General features: G+C 40.4%; 2 protein-coding genes across 2 annotated transcripts; one reads left to right on the forward strand and one right to left on the reverse strand.

The window, feature by feature from the left end:
* Positions 1–94: 94 nt before the first annotated feature.
* LOC112901604 (disease resistance protein RPM1-like) lies at positions 95–3423 on the reverse strand. The gene has a single exon (XM_025970555.1). The coding sequence runs from the start codon at positions 3362–3364 to the stop codon at positions 587–589; it is 2778 nt and encodes a 925-aa protein (XP_025826340.1). The 5' UTR covers positions 3365–3423; the 3' UTR covers positions 95–586.
* Positions 3424–4983: 1560 nt separating this feature from the next.
* Positions 4984–19589, forward strand: LOC112899161 (uncharacterized protein At3g06530). The gene is made up of 39 exons (XM_025967513.1): positions 4984–5221; positions 5653–5866; positions 5949–6044; positions 6131–6248; positions 6337–6510; positions 6751–6921; positions 7039–7094; positions 7199–7288; positions 7368–7510; positions 7683–7765; positions 7883–8011; positions 8223–8297; positions 8412–8583; positions 8996–9135; positions 9218–9325; positions 9607–9790; positions 10145–10242; positions 10321–10470; positions 10560–10713; positions 11961–12118; positions 12237–12318; positions 12561–12735; positions 12826–12901; positions 13076–13246; positions 13362–13433; positions 13500–13604; positions 14217–14306; positions 14647–14852; positions 14927–15134; positions 15230–15409; positions 15705–15800; positions 15892–15959; positions 16038–16371; positions 16488–16697; positions 16819–17502; positions 17604–18007; positions 18229–18475; positions 18761–18931; positions 19084–19589. The coding sequence occupies exons 1-39, from the start codon at positions 5065–5067 to the stop codon at positions 19312–19314; spliced, it is 6480 nt and encodes a 2159-aa protein (XP_025823298.1). The 5' UTR covers positions 4984–5064; the 3' UTR covers positions 19315–19589.
* Positions 19590–19817: the final 228 nt, after the last annotated feature.

Here is a 19817-nt window from a genome sequence, read left to right on the forward strand (position 1 = left end):
TTATCATGCTAGCAAGTAGCAAGCAAAAGGTTCATTTCATTACATATTTGGTGGGGGGGGGGGGGGGGGCGCTGTAAAGAGAGACGTCATAGCATGCCTTGCAGTCAAACATGCTGCTGTTCACCCCCAACAATTCAACAATTTGCTGATACATAAATATCTGTACAAAGATTTGTAAGCAGAAAGTGCTCCTACCAAAGGGACAGCAATGACCCATGGGCGATATAGGCCATTATCTGAATATAAATATGGATACGGTGATGAAATATTTATAATGACTGTACAAAGATAAATCTAGCTACTCATGATAGTAACTACCAACTCCATGATCACTGCTTTTCAATGTGTGCACCAGGTTTAGAACACGATAGTCAACAGCTGGTGAGATCTGGTGCAGGCTTATGATAATATGTCTGGCTGTATGGGTTGGTTGCCATAACGAAATAGTTGAACATTCGCTGTACAAACATCAGCTGCCATTTCATTTACCTGCACAAGTTTGAATTGATTCACATCTGCCACCCATGATCATCGCTGAATTCCGTCTGGGCGATTTAGAATGATATTGCATCCATCCTTGAACGTCCTATTTTTGTAAAGTGCGCAAGTTGGTGTGAATTTTTTTCTCCAACAAACACTCATTTTGTATACAGATGACCTTGACAATTGTAGTATGGCCAGCATCTTGATGATTCCCCTCCAATTCTTGCACCTCTTGTATGTTTTCTGTAAGCTCACTAGGCATTTCAGAAAGCTTTAGGTTCCTGAGATGCATAAGGTGCTCTAGACCTTGGGGTATTGTCATTAGATTGGCACACTTGCCAAGAATCAACCTATGTAGATTGACAAGGCCCCCCTTTTGAAACTCTAGGTGAGTAAGATTAGCCAAGTCCTGCAATTTTAGTTTTCTAAGGACCGGAAAACAACCTGCTGCAAAGGTCAAACTGTTCCCTTTGTATGTATCCATGAGGCTAAGATCAACCAACTTAGGAAGCGATGAAAGCAATCTGATTGAATCTTCCTTGAGTTCAGAAGAATGCAACTGCAATTGCATGAGGTTACTAAGGTGGCCAAACCATGAAGGTAACTTACCCCCTATTAACCTCCCTGATATGGTTAATTTTTGTAGCTTCAGCGGTGGTGGTGAAAATGACTCGAGGTCCAGTTGTACATGATCGTCCCGACTTACAATTCCCAAGCATGTAAGGCGGCTCATTTTGGAGATGGATGATGGCAAATGAATCAGATTCCCCTCGTGAACACCAGATAGCTCTAAGCTCCTCATTCGTTTGAAGCTTCCTAAGGATCTGACCAATTTCTCATCAGCTTCAATGTATTTCAGAGTCTGCAGACAGGTCAGATTTTTCATTCCATCTGGAAGCACAACTGATTTACCAGGAAATTGATACCTAAAATCTGCAGCTTGACGTCTAAGCAGTATCAGGTGGCGCAGACCCTTCAGCTTTGTTATGCTGCATGGTAATCTCTGGACCATGGACCACTTGGCATCTAAAGTTTGCAACTTATGTAATCGTCCCAATTCATGTGGTAGCTCTTTGATGAGAGTGGAACGGATGCCAAGATAACACAGATTGAGAAGATAAGTCACTGAACTAGGAAGTTTATCTGTTGGAATGTACCATAAGCTCAACACAGTTAATAACCTGAATTGAGACAGCAGTGAGGCATCCAAATCTGTTTTAAACCCATGGAGGGACCGAAGGAATGCCAGTTTTGGAGTTGGGAGGTCGCTAAACCTGCACTGATCAATTATAAGATGACGAAAATTACAGTTTGCCTCAAATGTCGCTGTGCATTTTGAGAATACAAAGAGTCCCTCCTTTGCTGACCTACTTATAATCAAATCCCTGATCAAGTCATGGATTTGAAATCGCTTGGCACGTCCAAACTCATTTTTCCTAATGACCTGCAGCAGGCTGCGTTGGACTAGCTGGTCCAGGTAATCATCAGCGACATCCTCCATTGTAGCATCCTTTTTCTCCTCGACAAAGCCTTCTGCAATCCACATTCTGATCAGAATCTTCCTTTTGACAAAGAAATCCTCGGGGTATATGCTACAATAAAGGAAACATCTCTTCAGGTGGTATGGCAGATCATCGATACTCAAATTCAGTATGCTTGACACTTGCCCAATTCTGTGATCAGAGCTTTCATCCCACACGAGACTGTCATGGACGTTCTTCCAAGCAAACTCACTTTCCTCCTTCAGCGCAAGGAGATTGCCCACTGACACAATTGCCAATGGAAGACCACTACATTTGTCCAGTATCTTCAAAGCCCAGAGCTCCAAATGCCGTGGGCACTCTCGATCTGTGTCCTCCCTGAAAGTGGTATTACAAAATAAGGTCCATGCCTCCTTCTCAGATAGCGGCTGCAGCAGGATAATCCTAGTGGATTTTGCCAGATTAGCCACTTCTTGACTGCGTGTCGTGATGATTATCCGGCTCCCTGTTCCATTTTCAACAAATGCACTGCGGATCTCATACCATGCACCGGCGTCCCAGACATCATCCAGCAACACCAAGTACCTCTTCTTGGACAGAAACCCTTGCAAAGCCTCGACCAGGGACCGGTAATTCATCTCGTCCACTTCCGTCGGCACGCCTGTATGAACATCCCGGTGAAGTTCTTTGAATACTTTCCTTAAGAGGTCTTCCGTCGTGAAGTTCTTGGAGACGGACACCCATGCGGCGCAATCGAAGTGGAAGCTTGCGGCGAGTTCCTTGTAGACGCTGGTCGCTAGAGTGGTCTTGCCAACACCGCCCATCCCCAAGACCGCGACCAACGTCCGCCGGGGCTCCGCGTCCTCGGCCAGCCATTCTATTAGTAATCTTCTGTGCGCCGCAAAGCCCACGATCTCCTCTTCTCCCAGAAAGTGCGCTGTATCTGCTACCTTCCGGCTGATGACGGTCGCGCTGCCGCCAACTGCAGGCAATCTCTCCGCGGAGGCAACCGCCGGCAAGATGTCGTATTCTTCCTTGGCGACCGATAGCTCGCGAAGCCTCTCCCGCGCCCTCCGGAGTCGCCTCGAGAGCGCGAACCAGGCGCCCAAATTGGCACAGCCACGGACGAAGCCCCGGCCAGAGAGGAAGGAGTACTCGTCCGCGACGTCCTCGAGCTCGAAGGCAACGTCGCGGACCTGGTCGATCCAAGCGGCGGCGGGCGTGTCGGTGCCGCGGCGGGAGTCGGCGAAGCGGAGGAAGGCGCGGAGGAGATCGAGCTCGCGCGCGGCGGCGGCTACCCCCGAGCGAATGGCGAAGAGAGAGGACAGCTCTACGGCTGCCGGGGCGGACAAGGACGCGGCGATCTTCGCCGAGAGGGATACGGCGATCATCTCCGCCATGGTGGGTAGCAGGGGTTGAAGTCAACGGACGAAAAAAAAAATCTTTGATTCGAAGTGAGCTGAACATCCGACGAGTAAGGGTGGGTTCGTTTGTCAAGTATTAAATAAAATCTAATTATAAAATTAATTGCAGAACCTTAGAGCTAATTCGCGAGACGAAAGATGAATACTAGTCCATAATTAGCGGATGATTACTGTAGTATCACTGTGGCAAATTATGGATTAATTAGACTCATTAAATTTGTCTCGCGAATTAGCACCTATCCGTAAAAAAAATTTATAAATAGATTTTATTTAATATTTCTAAATAGCAAGATTCTTTTTGATGTGACGGTTCTAAACTTTAGAGGGGAGGAAACGAACACACCCTGAATTGTTAGGTAGGGTAGGTGGTTCGGTGGCTATGCTGCAAAATATTCCATGCTCGCCGATGCACCACGGCCACCCATTGAGGATGGATATATTTCTGTTTGTCCAACATACCCTTTCGATAAAAACTATAGAAAAGATTTTTTAAGAAAAAATCACACATTTACCACCTGAACGTTTCAACTTGTTTATTTATTTAAAACCTAAATAAAATTGAGACTCCACTTGCTCTCCAATGTTTCTGTTGGTCCATTATACCCCATATGAGATTTGTATTTTCTCTTTCTCCTCGTAAGATGAGTTTAAGTTCAAATTTGAGGGAGGACAAAGAACACAACGCCTGTGTTAGAAAAATGCATCGAATTGTTTCATGATTATTTTCATAGGTTGGGGTCATTTAATACAAATTTGATCCTGAAGATAAAATACCGTATAAGAAATAATCATGAAAAAAAATACTAACGTGCATTAATAACATCGGACATCTAGTTCTAAGCTTAACTCGTACATGGAGAGAAAAGAAAAGAAAGGACAAATATCAGTAGATGGTAGATAAAACCAACTGCAATAGTTTGGAAGCATAAACCCATCTTAAATTTTATTTAGGTAGTTAACCGGATCGATTGTTTGGCGTAGTAAAATTGATTTTGATTTCCTCTTGTTTTGAAGAAAAATGAATGAGGCAAATTCCCATTCCAATTCACCAGCATCTCTTCTCTTTTCTACAACTTCTTTCAGCTTTAGAAGAATATTATACTTTTACGACCATGAACACTATGGAGTTCATAATTTAACATCGAATGTGAGTAAAAATACTTGCAAGACCACCTCATTACGCAATCCTCACCATTCACTACTAACTGCTTTGATGTCATGGCAACATGTTTGATTGGGAGTATATTTTAATTACTGTATTAGATTTTTCTGATGGTTAATTTGGTAATGAGAGTCTAGCGTGGCGTACAATTCAATTGAAAACCACCAATCCAACTGGATTTATGTAAAACTATTCTGATTTTATTGCTGGAGCTTAAACTGAGGATTGGAAATGAACCAAACTAGAGGGGAGACAACGGGCCTTTTCCAGCCTCATTTGTAATCGTTGGCCCAGCGGAGGTAGTGGCGGGCTGGTATGTATGTGGCCCACGTGCACGCCCATTCGGCCCACTACTTTTTTAACACCACCACAAAATCCGACTACATCCATTGATTCTCTCCCGACCCTCTCGACGCCGCCTCCTCGTTTACCACCGCGCAGGGTTTAGGGTTCAGCGGCGGCGGCACCAGCTCCCTCCGCCCTCGGCCACCGCCAACGAGGCGAGTTGCCGGCCATGGCGTCGATCGCGTCGCAGCTGCAGGCCATCAAGTCGGCGCTTGGAGCTGCGCCCGAGGCGGCGCGGCGGCCCATCACCCGGCCGTCGGTGCTCTTCGACGCGAAGGAGGCCGCCGATATCGACCTTCGCGCCATCCTTCCCATCGCCCTCTCCGGTGCCTACCACTAACCACTCATCCGATCGATTCCAGAGTGCTGTTTCTTTGTTTACTTTGCCTTTCTAGAGCAGCCAAACATTTTTATGAACCGCAGTTTGGTGGAGTTTTTTTTGGCGAACCCGAGCGAGCTAAAATCACGTTTGTCGAAGCTCTTATTCGAGCTCCCCTATTACCACAGTAATTTCGCTCACTAGTTTCGCCTGGAATTTAACTGCTATTTGCTGTTTGATGTACACCGAATTACATCCTTCTGCAGTTGTTCCCGTGTTTTTTTTAAACATGATTTTCTTAAACTTCACTAGTATCTCAAATCGAATAAAGTTCTGTGTCACTAACATCTCGAATCAAACCAAGTTAGTCTGGCATATGAAGTGCATCAATCAAAAGCATCCCTTCCGATACAGTATTTGATTCAAATTAATTTGTAGGGTTGGAGCACCTTGCCAGTGTGGACGAGAGGTTTGCTAGGTACAGCAACACTCTGTTCAGGGAGACTAGCCTTGAGGTGAACCGTGAACAGTTAACTCCCAAGGAGAATGATAAACTTAACAAGTCCATCTCCACCTACCTTCGCCTTCTAGCTGGTTACTTGCATCTTCCATCTGCCCTCAAGACCCTTGAGTACCTTATCCGCAGATACCTGTATGAACTAAGCTCAGCTACTTTTAAGATGATCCTGGGAGCTTTAGCTGATCTCTTTTTGCTGGTGGAAACGTTCATTTAGGGTGCATGTATACAATTTGGATGAGTTGCTGCTGAGCGCGCTGCCGTACCATGATACACATGCATTTGTTCGGATTGTGCAGTTGGTCAACTTAGGGTGAGTGCGATGGTTCTGGATTGACACTCGTTTAACCCCTTTGTCTCCATTGATAATTTGAGGTCTGCTCAATGATGTGTTTTCAGGAATAGTAAGTGGGCATTTCTTGATGGCGTGAAGTCCTCAGGTGCACCGCCACCCAGGAGTGTTCTAGTGCAGCAGTGCATCCGGGATAAGGCCGTGCTGGAGACCCTCTGTAACTATGTAAGTCCAAAAGTTATTTCACTTTCTTCATGGTAGGCTTCCGCTATGCTTTTGGTGCTTTCTAGTTGATGATTCTGTTTATTTCCAGGTAACACCAACAAGGGAATTCAGTCACTCAAGGACAGTCGTCTGCTTTTGCACTGCTGTGATTGTGGAGTGCTTGGGTGCTGTTCCAAAGCTTGACACAGATATAGTACAGAGGGTCCTGGGATTTGTGTTTGACTCTCTTAATCCTGAAATAACGGGAGATCAGGATTATAAGGTCAGCTTGATTTTGCAACTTTTGTGGCATCTGAAATTGATTGATTTTTTAAAGTTGTTTTATTTTCTTCTTTCCTTATATTTTGCAATACTTGACTGAATTGTGTGTGTACACTTATCATTTGCCACCTTATGAACCTTTTATTGTGTTTTGTGTATCCACTTAACCTTAAGCATACTTATTGACATCTTGCTTTCTGTGCTATATTGCAATACTGTTGTGATGGATCTTTGTGACCAGGCTGGCGCTCTGATGATTGTTGGAGTACTTGCAACGCGGGCATCTCTAGCGCCAAAACTTGTCCAAAATTTGATTTTCTTTGTTGCAAGGAATGCACAACATGATGCATTTGAGTCAGTTGACTTACCATGGCTTCGTGTCACAGTGATGGCTATTATAAGTCTTGTTCAGGTATGGACTTTTAACTAATTGCCATACATATCCTTAAGAAAGGCTGCCGTACTATGCGAATATTGAACCCAATACAGGTGATGCCAATGTAGAAGTATTGATAACTTTCCTTTGCAGTCACAATCGGTCCATGACTTCCCTAAGAAGGCATTGATGATTTTGAAAGACATCAGGTTTACCGATGTTTTGTTTGTAGCATACACAGTATAATATTTGTTCTTTTCTGCTTCTCCCTTCTGCCATCAAGCGTTGAATTCTTGCTTTAATCTTTTTTCAGGGATTTTTCTGGTGTACTTTCTGTATTATCCAGTGAGTACAATATTGAGAGATTTGTAAGGCTTTATGTTGAATCATTGGTTGACTACAGGTGATCTGCTTATCAATGTGATTATTTTGCATAGTTTCCCTGGTGTTTTATGAATATTTGACTCTTAGCACGTTAACAGTACTTCTGATGATTCCTGCCATACACACCTCATTGAAACTATTGAGACTCTACCAATGGAGAACTCTGTTGAAAGAATTGTGAGCAAGGTTCTTGGTAGCTGTAGCAAGGTATCTCGGACCACTGAAAACCCGGATATAAAAGGTAGCTGTAACACCTTCAAATCTTTTTTGAAGTAATTGAGCAATTTGATATTGTTGTTTGTGCATATATTTATTCCAAGTATATCATGGTATTCGCTACAATCAGTTTCATATATATTGTATCATCTATGGTATGATTGTTTCCCCTGAACTAATGTTCTATTATTCTTCAGGAATTTGGGCTAAGAAAATCTTGAGCACGATCGAAAGAAAATATCCACTGGAGCTACATGATGCTATTCGTAAATTTCTTGAGGTACATGATGATAGACTTTCCACTAATGGGGGTTATCAGTTCTTATCGCTGCAGTTTGACTGTTGTTTCTCCTGTTCTTGTTAACCTTCTTTGGAATTTGACATTTTTATTTATCAGAAATCTGAAATTAACTCAACGGGAGGGGATTCTTTATCTGAGGTGTTTGGCTTAGTGTTTGATGAAAGCAAGAAAATTCCAACTGAAATAGCTGACTCAAACATTTGGTTCAGCCTGGACCATCCAAAGGTACATGTTGACTGAGCTTGGTGTGAATTTACTTTTTTGTATAAATTTTGGTGAACTTATCAGTCTCTATATTCTAGAAGAATTACTGGCCCTGGTCCACATTGTATTTGTTGAATTATGAGTACTTTGCTATAATTAGCCCTTCCCAGTATTAGTTGGTCTTGTTATCTTTTCTAGCCTTTAATGAAGTAAAATTTTATCCATGATGCAGGCTATGGTACGCCAATCAGCCCTCTCAAAAATTGCTACATCTGGCATCTTCAACAACAGTGCTCTAAATCCACAGGTAATCTTCAATATTGTTGTCTGGACATGTGTTCGGTATTATAAGTTTGTTGTTCGTTTGAAGCTTTCCCAAAGTGATGATCATGTTTACGTTGTTATGTCTGATTTTCTGCAGAGACTTATCAATATGCAAGATGCAATATTGCGCAGTATGTATGATGATGATCTAAGTGTTGTCCAAGCTGCCTTATCCATAGAAGGACTAGCAGCTGCTGTTGCCTGTCCTGATAGCCTTCTAAAAGCATACGATGACGTGCTCACCAAATGCATCAAAATCATTAACAAAGGTGAGTAATATTTCTAATGCCTACTTCGTTGCTAGCGTTCCAATGGTGTGTAGTTATTTTGTGACTTCTGTGAAAGAGGTGCAGGATTATTTTATATGGTTTAGCTTCTTACAGTGCCCATCTACTCACAAGACATCATAGCTAATGTGCACTTTGAATATATAGCCATAAAGTTGGCACTAACTAGCCTATTCATGTAAGATGTTAAAAAAATAGATATAGAGATTGGCAGAAAATGCAACAAATAACATCTTGGTAGTCTGGACCGCCTCTTCCTGCTCAATATATTTATTGAATCTAAGGTTCATTGGTTTGTCTTCCTATAGTTATCCTTCTTACGATCCTGATACTCTGATATGCCACATGGCAAATGTTTATCACAACTCAAGGAATTTTGTTTATGTTACTGCAGGTGGTTCAAAAGCATCAAAGGCTTCTGATGTTGCTGTTTCTTGCTTGGAAAAGATGGTTATTGAATATCAATCCCATCATGTGGAACATGCCAAGGACATAGCTGCAGTAGTTTTTCGTCTCCTTATTATTCACCCAAAGGTTAGCTAGTTAACTTATTACAATATCTCCCATTTTTAATTTTCCTGCATTTATTTTCACTCTCAATGTTTTAATGAAACAGACCCTTAGAGTGAACTTAAAGGCCCTGGAGCTAGCTAAGAAAATACAATGGGAATTCTACACAAGTAGTTCTCTTGTATGTGATGAGGTCACTGTTCAGAAAATGAAGGTGAGGTTTCCTACTTGCCAGACAACTAATCTTGCCTGTACATTGATCTTTAGTGTAAGCATATCGGATGAGGGCGATTCATTTCCTTTCCACAATTGGCACATTGTTGCACATACTTGGTTCGATATGCCCACATACACATCTTGAACCCCATACACATGTAGGGTTAGATATGTGAGGATGTAATGTTTATGGTTGAAATGTCTCTTTATATTTCATTCTAGATGATATGAATCTGTTCTGTTTATTTCTAAGTAATTCTTGTGTTCATTATGTTGCAGGAGAACATGAGTGCAGACTCCATTGCTTCCATTAACATGAAGAATATCAAAGCTTTTGCTGAGACTTTCCTAGCTAACCCAAATAAGCATGTAGAGTGGTTGGCTAACTCTGGAAATGGAACTAGATTTTCTAGAACTTTGTTTCTACTTGTAGTATTGGAAACACTTGTTGTTCCCTCAGAAGGTACGCTTGTCTTTGCTGTTATGCTTTGATATACTATTGTGACAGCAGTTATGATAGTTGCAATAACAAATCTGTGCTATGCTACTTATCTTTTGTTCTATTATTGAAACATCCAGAAAATGCTTATTTATACTCTTTAAAGTTCTTAAATTGTGTTTTATTTCTCCTGGTGACTTAATAGCATTTGGCACCTGATGTTTCTGATGTGCGCACATACATCTACCCTAAAATGTTGTGTCTTGAATCGTCCTAAGTGCAGCATATAATGCCTTCCAGTTCTCTCCTGCCTGGAAATGCTGGCTACTCTGGTAAGAAAACCACATAGGATGACTGTCTTTTCTTGATCCTTTTCAGCTTTGGACAAGCAAGTGAGTCTCTGTAAAGCTTGTTTGCCAGCCCTGAAGGATGAATGGCATCACATACAGCATGAAGATAATGGTGTTTGTGATGAGGTGTTTACAATTTACCATTCAATGTTGAATGATTTCCCTATATTCTTTGGACTTGAACTCTCGTGTTTTTCTTTGCAGATAAGCATTGATAAGCTTGAGAAGTGCAGTTTAGAATTGGTGAAGCATATTTTCAACAGTGATACAGAGGCATTGAATGCTAGAATCCTTTCCTGTATATTTTGGGGACTTCTAAAGGTGCAGTCCTCCTATATTAAGAAGAATTTTATGGTATGTATTAAGCAATAGCTACATCACCTATTCTTCTCACTTCACTTTTGAGAACATCATGATCTATGCTGTATTTCTGTCATGTGCAGATTGGCAGTGATGAAAATGCAATGCTCGATGATTTGTTTCTCTTCTTTGTTACATCGCCTGGCAAAAATGTCTTTCAGAAGCACTTAGAGTATCTCATCATTAATTGCACTGGAGCACCTTTTCAATTTATTTCGAAGTACTTTCTGGATGAAGGTTTGCTACGTTTGCTCTCTTAAGCAAAGATTATTCTGTTACTCTACAAGATTAAGCCTGTGCCTACCGAAGAACAACTGCCATATTTCTTAGTGTAGTGCTTTTATTTAACCTTGGCATTATGCTTTGGCTTTGTTTTTTACGGGCCTATTTTTTATATTGTTTCACAACCAGCCTACTTCTATATGTCCTTAACGGTTATTCTATCAGGATGTGATTCCCCTCTTTGGAAAGTTAGATAGGCCCGGATTCCACCTCCCCAACTGCAAGTGGTGCATGATGGGTTGTTCAAAAAATACAAAAAAAAATCACAATTGTTGTGTGGATTTTATCACTATCCATTAGATATGCAACGAAGAGTAGCAGACTAGCAGTCATGATGTTATGGATTGGTTGGATCCTTAGCGAATTCAGATTCAGCTGTCCTACCTACAGCCAGCTGAGATATATACCATATTTGTGGCTTGATACTTCTATGTCTTAGCTTATCTAGCACTTCCAAATATAGTCATATGATACCTGGTAGTAGCTAGCTTGTTTAGTAATCAATCAATTAGTATTCTTCAAAAGTGTTTTGCCCACCAATCCGGTGTCTATCAGAACCTCAAGTTGCACGGGAGTAGCCCACAACCAGAGCGCGACCTGGCCTTGCCTCTGTTGTTTCCTCCTTTGCTGTATCAAATTTCACGTACTAGTCTTATTTGGTTTTAGGTATTACTGAAGGATGCAGAATTGAACTTCTGCAATGTTCATAATATTACATGTCGTATGGCCTTGCTGTTTCTTTATGTACTTGTTGCAATGAAGAGATGGATGCCTGGGGTGACTTTCTCTTATGAAATGTCTGTGCTATTGTTATGGATAATTTATTATTATGATAAAAAGCACATTACTCAACATGTTCGGCTGTTGACTCCAAGTTTAGAGCCCAATACCTGTAGCTGTGCTGTAGCCTGTGGTGCTCATCCAAGCTCCAAGGGAGCCCACATTGGACACTTGCTATGGTTCTTGGCCTCCACAGTTCTGCATGGTTGAGTTTACTGTGACAAGCATTATACCTTGTTGCCATGCCAAGTCTTTCACTGTTGTAACCAAGTTCATTGATGGCCATGATCGAGTTAGAGAAGACATTGTCTGGTTTCTCTTCTAGTATTTTTTGTTCAGCTCATTATCCTGTAAAACAGCTTGTCCATACTCCATCTTCATCTTTTTGCCAAGTATTGATGAACATCCTTGATTTGATGTAGATTCGTCAGATAGAGTTCAAGTGGAGAGTCTTCATATGCTTGCTTCTATATGTTCTAAGTGTGCTTCCTCTGAAAGTAGTAGCTTGGATGAAAGCATATGGATGCAGCTTCTGCTCGGCTTTCCTTCTGTTATTCTCCCACTTGCTCATGAGAACAGGGTATGAATATGGTTCCGTTCATACTTCTTATGGCTGGCAATCTGCGAGCTACTAAATTCTGCTGGCTACAGTTTGTCTATTTAATGTATTGTACATTTTTATTTTTCTTACATTGTAGGATATAAGGTCATCTGCTATTAAGTGTGTTGAGGGGTTCTCTTTGGTGTGGCAGCGCTTGAGCACTTCTGTACCAAGAAATGGTCTGTCAGCACTCTTTTCATATTTATTTTTCAACCTGACCAATTTGATGTATTGCTTTAAATAGTGGGCTATAGTGGCACTATAGCGGTTTACAATTATGACAGCTGCCGCCACAACAGTGTTGTACTAAATAGCGGGCTATAGTGGGAGCTGAGCAGAGCTCTCTGCTAAATTCTATAGTCCGCTATTTAAAACATTGATTTGATGTCGTTGTTTATTATCTTATCTAACATATCGACAGGTAACACCATCAAATTGCCGCAATGCATGTCATCTCCAACTTTTGGTGTTTTCCTCGAGTCGTTGGTTAACCAAAAGACCATGATCTCCTCAGATGCAAAATTTTTTCCTGCATATATTTCATCAATGCTAAGCCCACGCCAGGACATGATAATTCCAGAGAACCTTCATGAAAGGTTGCCATCGTTTCTTTCTTCTACAAATACATTTTTCTTGAATGCTTAATTTTAACAGGATGTAAATCTAACTTCTTTTTCTATTATCAGATTTGACCAGCCAACAAAAGATGCTCTCCTTCATTTCATCTTGCACTCTGCTTTGAAGCTCACTCCTTACGGAAAGGTTGGTTGACCTGCAATCTTAAGTCAACTCACTAAAGTCAGCTTAGCCCATTGACACCAGCACAACATCACACACCCCACCCTAATCACTACCACAGAAAATAAAGGCAAATGCATATGCATGAACTTTGATGATTGTTTTTTATGCGTGTTGATATTTTGAAACGTGTTGCAGTTCATGGTTCTGTCAATCCTGAAAGGAGTAGGAGGCATCTTATTTAAGGCAGAGGACGTGAAGTCTTTGTTCTTTGATCTTCTGGACTGTCGTGATCAATATCAGAATCAGCGTGATTCTAAGCAAAGCTTATCTACCCATGAAATTCAAATCCTATGTTTGCTTTTGGAGGTACATGTGATCATGTTTTTACCTATATGTCCATTCATGCTCTTCTATACAGTTGAATAGATTAGCATTAAATTAAATTTGCTGCCCATGTGGTTAATTCAGTGGTGTTCTGTAGGTTTTGTTCTCACTTCCAGATTGTGCAAATATTGGTTTTAACATGTCTGAACCTCTGGTGAGAGCGTTAAAGGTGAGCAAAATTATGTTCATATTTGAAAATTATCTTCTGGATTCAACTGACTTTATAAAACTTCAGGTTGATGCTCTGTCTCCAGATGATCCTGTTGTTGTAATGCCATGTCTTACTGTCCTGCGGACGCTTCAACCAGTGTTCTTTGATAATTTGGAGACCGATACTAAGGTTTAATGTTATGTCATACAACCCCCATGTTGCATTGAGTTTTCATTAAAAAAACTGTTTGGATGGTGCTATTTCCATTTTTTTCACAACTTAATTGGAGAATCTAGGGAGTGCATAATGTCCTTGCCCTTTTACCTTACTGAAAATTTTCTTGTATGCTGGTAAATTATTCTGCATAGCGATTTGCCATTATATAGCTAACTTTTAAGCTAAGCATACTGCAAAGCACACCAACAAAGGTCTTATGTACTATGTATTATAGGGGTCGCTAAAGATGATATTGTTAGTAGGTGACGTCTGATATTCTACCATGAGCCTATGAAATATGAATGCACTAGCTAATAGATAATCTATATTTTTGTCCCTGAGTACGCAGTTACTAATTTATGCACTCTTTCTCTATAACTTGCTGGGTCTTGCATCTGTCGCATGTTTGATTCCAATTTTCCAACATTTTCTGTTCTTAAGTTATTTTACTTCTTTGGCATCTGTCTGTACCTGTTAATATTATCATTTCAGCCAGCTACGTTTTTTTTTCCTTCAGAAATTAGTAGATTGAGTAAACATAACCATCATGAATATTATGCTAATTTAGGTAATGTACTTTTGCAGGAAAAAGTTTTTGGGTGCCTTATTTCTTTGTTTCGAACTGAAAACATCGAAATTCGAAATGCCACACGGGATGCTCTACTGCGAATTAATGTTTGTATCTATATCCCTTTCTTCCTTTTCTTAATACAAGCCAAATTACATTTTCCATAAGTTAAATCCATCAATTCTGTTGGGCAGTCTCCATTTTGTGTCTTGATATTGATCTCCTTCTGTGCCGAAATCACTAATAGTCTATTTGGTTTACATTCTTCCTATTATTATTTGCTTTTCTTTCATTGATTTTTGGCATTCATGCAAAGTTGTTTGCTGCAAGTTGTTCAAGTGGCTTTAGCAACAGTATCATTAATGTAGTAGGCAATGTCATTATCCGTATCCTTGATGTTTACTGAATCAGTTTTGGTCAATGCTTATGTTATTCTACTCGTGGTAGGTTGATGCTTCTGCTGCGGTGAAATTTATTGAATTAATTGTTGCACTTGGTGATGCAAGAGGACGGTCAAAAAGAACAAAGAGAAAGGATGATCTGAGTCGTGATGCATTTAGCAGTTTTGAAGAGTTATTTGGAGAAAGCCCTATAGCTTCTATTCTGGTTTCTCTTCTAGATATTTTGTTTCTTAAGAAAGATGTGAACCAAAGGTCTGGTATTACAGAACTACTATTTTTTGTTAGTACCCTGTGTTGCGTATGTCTGACGTTTCACCCTCGTGCAGGATGTGTTTACTACAACCGCTTTTCCAGATTCTATCAAAGCTCCTTTCTGATCAATGGATTTCAGAGATTGTTTGTCAGTATACCAACCAACATGATACCTCATCCGAAACCCCTGATATATCCAACTCCATGAAAGAAGCTCAGCACTTGATACTGCTGGTCCTCAAAGATATTGCAGATACGTTGCATTCGCATTCGCATCACCAGGTACTTAGCTATGCTGATTTTCAACTGCGTATTCCAATGATGTTTGAAAGGCCGTTTTCTTTGTTTGTATTCATGGATTACATATCTGTCTGCAGGATGCAATGTTCAGAAGCTCAGATGTTGATCTTCTTATTAATTACATACGGTCTGTCAAGGATGTAGCAACTCGGAATCACGGGTTTTCCTTGATAGCTTCTTTGGGAAAGGCTTGCCCACAACTGTTGTCAGATAGTATTGTTGATTTATTTCTGGTTATTGGAGATGCTATAAAACAGGTTCGTGTAAATATCCTTTGGGGACATATCTTTGTGCAGTTTGTTGTTGAATGACCTTCACTATGGAGTTTCTCTGGAGTTATTTCTTGTCTTACTTTTATAAGGGACTTTGTTCTAAAGTGTCGCGAACCAATTTGTGCTCATAATCATTGCCTGTGTTTATTTTATTAATTTATTTTTAAAATGGATCCAGTATTTTAAGTGTCTTTCTCAAGCCAGTGTTTTTTTTTTATATTTCTTCATGAAATTAATGCTACCAAGGTTATTTTAGTCTTATGTTTTCTGAATTTTGCAGGATGACAGCCATTCTCAATGTGTTTTGGAGGATTTACTATCTGTCTTGGTTCCATGTTGGTTATCGAGGAACACAAGTATAGAAAAGCTTCTTCAGGTTCTATAGTTTTTCTTGAAATTCCATTCTGCTTTACATTTTATTGACCATAAAGTCATTGAATTAATAGACTGTACTGATGCTGTTACAGATATTCATTAAAGCTTTAGCAGATATTCCTGGACATAGGCGGTTGACGCTATTGGTTTACCTCTTGAGGTATTTTCTATCTTAAATTCTTTAACATCCTTGTATTTCCTATATGGTAAGCAGTCTAATTTGTTTATACTGTTTCAGGACCTTAGGAAATGAAAGCCATTTGAGTACTGTGATCATGCATCTGCTGCAATCATTGGTTAAGAGGATTTCACTCTCTCTTTCTGAACATCAGGGAAGGCGTTGGAGTGCTTTGTCACAGGAGTGGGAATATGGATTGGCAGTCAATGTTACTGACCAATATTCCTATAAATTATGGTTTCCTTGTTTCAGTATGCTACTAAAAGAAATCAGGGTGCATGGGAGGCAAGGACATCTAATGCTACATTTGGCAATGAAGCTCGTTCTGTCCAAGTTGCAAGATACAGAGTTGATTTTTGAGCTTGAATCTGATGAGGCTGCTAATTTTATCCAGGTTGCTCATTTGTCCAGACTGCTGCTCTTTTAATGCGTTTATCTATGCTATGTTCTATTTCACTCTAGGAGCTTAGTTTGTAAATATTTATTGTCGTATTCATTTCACTGTTATAGGGTTCTCTTGGAGCGCTTATGGAGGAAGTTGTCCTGTGTACTGTGTGTACTAAAGATAAAAAAAGAGAATTTTCTGGTGATATTATAAAAGAACTCAGAGAGTCTGCAAATATGATACTCAAAACGATTACAGGATGGATGAGTGCTTCAACATATTTCAGAGGAATTACCCAGTTGTTGGATTATTCGGACAACCTTGTGAAAAGAAAGGTACTTTTTTGTCAGATAGAACTTTTTTTTATTGGTTGTGTAGTACCTTTTAACTAATTGAGGTCCTTGAAATCAAAACCTTATATGCCCTGTGATTATTGATCTGAACTTCTCTACACAGACACTTGGGATATTGTCTGAAACTGCCAGAGGAAACAGCTTGGTTCAGAACAAGCAAAGGAAAGCACGAAAACTGAAGCATAGCTCTGTTATAACTGTTATCAAAGTGGACAAGAGTTCTGGTCCATATTTCAGCAACTTGTGCTTAAAGATTCTTGAATTGATTGACAGAGTGGTTGATTTGGACACTTCAGTGAAAATTGCTGCTATTTCTTCGCTTGAAACGCTAGCGAAAGAATATCCCTCTGATTATCCAGTTTATAGCAAGTGCCTCTCAACAATCGTCAATCACATTGGCTCTGCTGATGCAGCTGCGTCTTCTGGATTAATTCATACTGTTGGCTCTCTAATAAACGTGCTTGGATCAAAAGCATTATCAGAGCTCCCATTAGTTGTGAAAAATATAATGCTAATAGCTCATCAAATTTCATGTTGTCCTAGTGGAAGTTACGCCCATGGTTCTACTAGAACAGCCACCAGACTTTCTAACCAAGATACAGCTATACTGCTATCTTCACTGAGCACGATTGAAGTGATTGTGGAAAGGCTGGGTGAATTTGTTAATCCATATTTGAAGGAAATACTCGATCTGGTGGTATTGCATCCTGAATGTTGTGCTCATATGGATGCCAAATTAGATGCAAAAGCAGCAGATGTTCGGAAGCTACTGACAGAGAAAGTTCCAGTATGTTTTCATCTAAATTATTCAGTTTATTTCTGGGTCCTATGAGAAACCATGATTGCTCGGATTTTTCCGTAGATCTAATCATGTTATTCGCATTGCAGGTGCGGCTTATTCTTCCTCCTTTACTGGATCTATACTCCGTTGCTACTAATTGTGGGGAAACAAGCCTTTCGTTGGCATTTCAAATGCTTGCTAGTCTTGTTAGTACAATGGACCGGCTGGCTGTAGGAACTTACCATGTGAAAATATATGAACATTGTTTAGCAGCACTTGATATCCGTCGCCAACATCCTGACTCTTTGAAGAATATAAATATGGTTGAGCAAAGTATTATTCATGCCATAATTACTCTCACATTGAAGCTTACAGAGGGCACTTTTAGGCCCCTTTTTCTTCGTACTCTGGAATGGGCCGACTCTGAAGTTGATCAGTCATCATCAAAGAAAAGTATAGACCGTGCAATTGTTTTTTACAAATTGATCAACAAACTTGCTGAACAACACAGGTATATCCATTTATGTATCTGAAAGTTATGCTCAGAGCATACTCAGAGAAATGATAGCCAGTTCAATGATTCAACCTTTTTGTTTTTCCTGCCAATACCCATGCTATCACTATTTTAGGACAGCTCATTGTTCTTAGCAACCTGCAATAAAGCGTGTTATTCTCAACTACCTCCTGCCTTATGTTTTCTTTACCAATCAATTATTTAATTTGTCCATGCAGGTCCTTGTTTACACCTTATTTCAAGTACCTACTTGAGGGATCTGTACAATATCTGTTAGAAGATGATCCTTTGGTCGGTTCCAAGCAAAAAAAGAAGAAGAAGGCCAAACTTGATGTTCAAGTCGAACAGAAGGATAATTTATTTGGACTAAAACTGTGGAATTTAAGAGCTCTGATTTTGAAGTCCTTACACAAGTGTTTCCTTTATGATAATGAACAGAAGATCCTAGATTCCTCTAATTTCCAGGTTAGTTGGCTCATACTTAATAGTGCAAGTGCTTCCTTACCACTGCCGGCATGGTTTTGCAAAACACTGGGTAAAAGTTCAGGGCAACTGGCCTTTCATGTTCTGTTGTAATGTGAATTTCCTACGACTTGGATTAGAATAGGCAATGTCATTGTTCCTGTATGATATTCAGATTACTTGGCCAATATGCAAATATTGTTCAATTGAACCATATGTTCTGGCTTTGTTTTTTGCATGCAACTTTTCTGTGAATGCCGTTATATTTAATATATTTGGTGTGTGCAGGTTCTCCTCAAGCCAATAGTTTCCCAATTTGTTGTGGAACCACCAGAATCTATTGAATCACTTGTGGATGCTCCATCGGTTGAAGAAGTAGATGAAGCTCTTGTTTTGTGCTTGGGGCAAATGGCTGTCACTGCACGCTCGGATGTTCTTTGGAAGCCTCTTAACCATGAGGTGCGAACCTAACAACACACCCAGTATTTCATAAACTAGAGATGCACTAAACATGGTGTAAAAAAAGCTCATCCAAAACCCTGAGGCCTGGTACACACCCTCTATCATTGTATGTTGTTCCTGTGCCTTACAGATTTGTCATAAAACTGCAGGTGCTGATGCAGACCAGGAGTGATAAAGTTCGCCCCAAATTGTTGGGCCTGAAGGTTGTCAGGTACATGGTCCAGCACCTGAAGGAGGAATACGTCGGTCTCCTCCCAGAAACCATCCCATTCCTTGGCGAATTACTTGAGGATGTGGAGCTTCCTGTCAAGACACTGTCGCAGGAGATCTTAAAAGAGATGGAAACCCTCAGTGGCGAAAACCTCCGGCAGTACCTGTGAGGCTGGTTGGCAGAGGCTGCGCAGTGTCAAATCTAGCCCCTTGCGCTGAACTGTAGAACATCAGGCATGCTCATTTCCTGTAGACCACATCGAACATATGCATTCAATCTTTAGGCAAGATACCCTTAAAAAAGTGTATGTAAAAAATAATTTTGAATCTGTTTGGCCTTGAATGATGTTGACCTTTCGGGATTACGCTGTCCTATGTCAAATCACGCGTATAGCAAGTGATGAGCATCTCTACTTTAATCTGTCGTAATTTGTAAATTTGTATTGTTCCTAGGCTGTCAGATTGGTTGGTTGTGCCTGTGGTGACTTTTTGGGTGATACGAACCGCACCCTCTGCATTCGGGCACCATGTAAGCACGTGGAAGGAACAACAGCACATGGAGTAGTTAAAGCTTCTGAAACCCTTACTTTTTTTATTATTTCTTCGGTCTAAATCAGTGCCCCGTGATATTCTGTCATTCCGAGTGATTGTTTTTCTTTGCTCGGCATGATCG

Source organism: Panicum hallii, chromosome 7 (genome assembly GCF_002211085.1).
Source record: "Panicum hallii strain FIL2 chromosome 7, PHallii_v3.1, whole genome shotgun sequence".
Taxonomy (NCBI): domain Eukaryota; kingdom Viridiplantae; phylum Streptophyta; class Magnoliopsida; order Poales; family Poaceae; genus Panicum; species Panicum hallii.

Excerpts from the sequence above, each read along its gene's own strand:
- LOC112901604 (XM_025970555.1), bottom strand. The coding sequence starts at position 3,364 with ATGGCGGAGATGATCGCCGTATCCCTCTCGGCGAAGATCGCCGCGTCC.
- LOC112899161 (XM_025967513.1), top strand. The coding sequence starts at position 5,065 with ATGGCGTCGATCGCGTCGCAGCTGCAGGCCATCAAGTCGGCGCTTGGA. Across the intron at positions 7,095-7,198 it reads ATGATTTTGAAAGACATCAG|GGATTTTTCTGGTGTACTTT; the intron begins GTTTACCGATGT and ends ATCTTTTTTCAG. Across the intron at positions 12,319-12,560 it reads CACTTCTGTACCAAGAAATG|GTAACACCATCAAATTGCCG; the intron begins GTCTGTCAGCAC and ends ACATATCGACAG.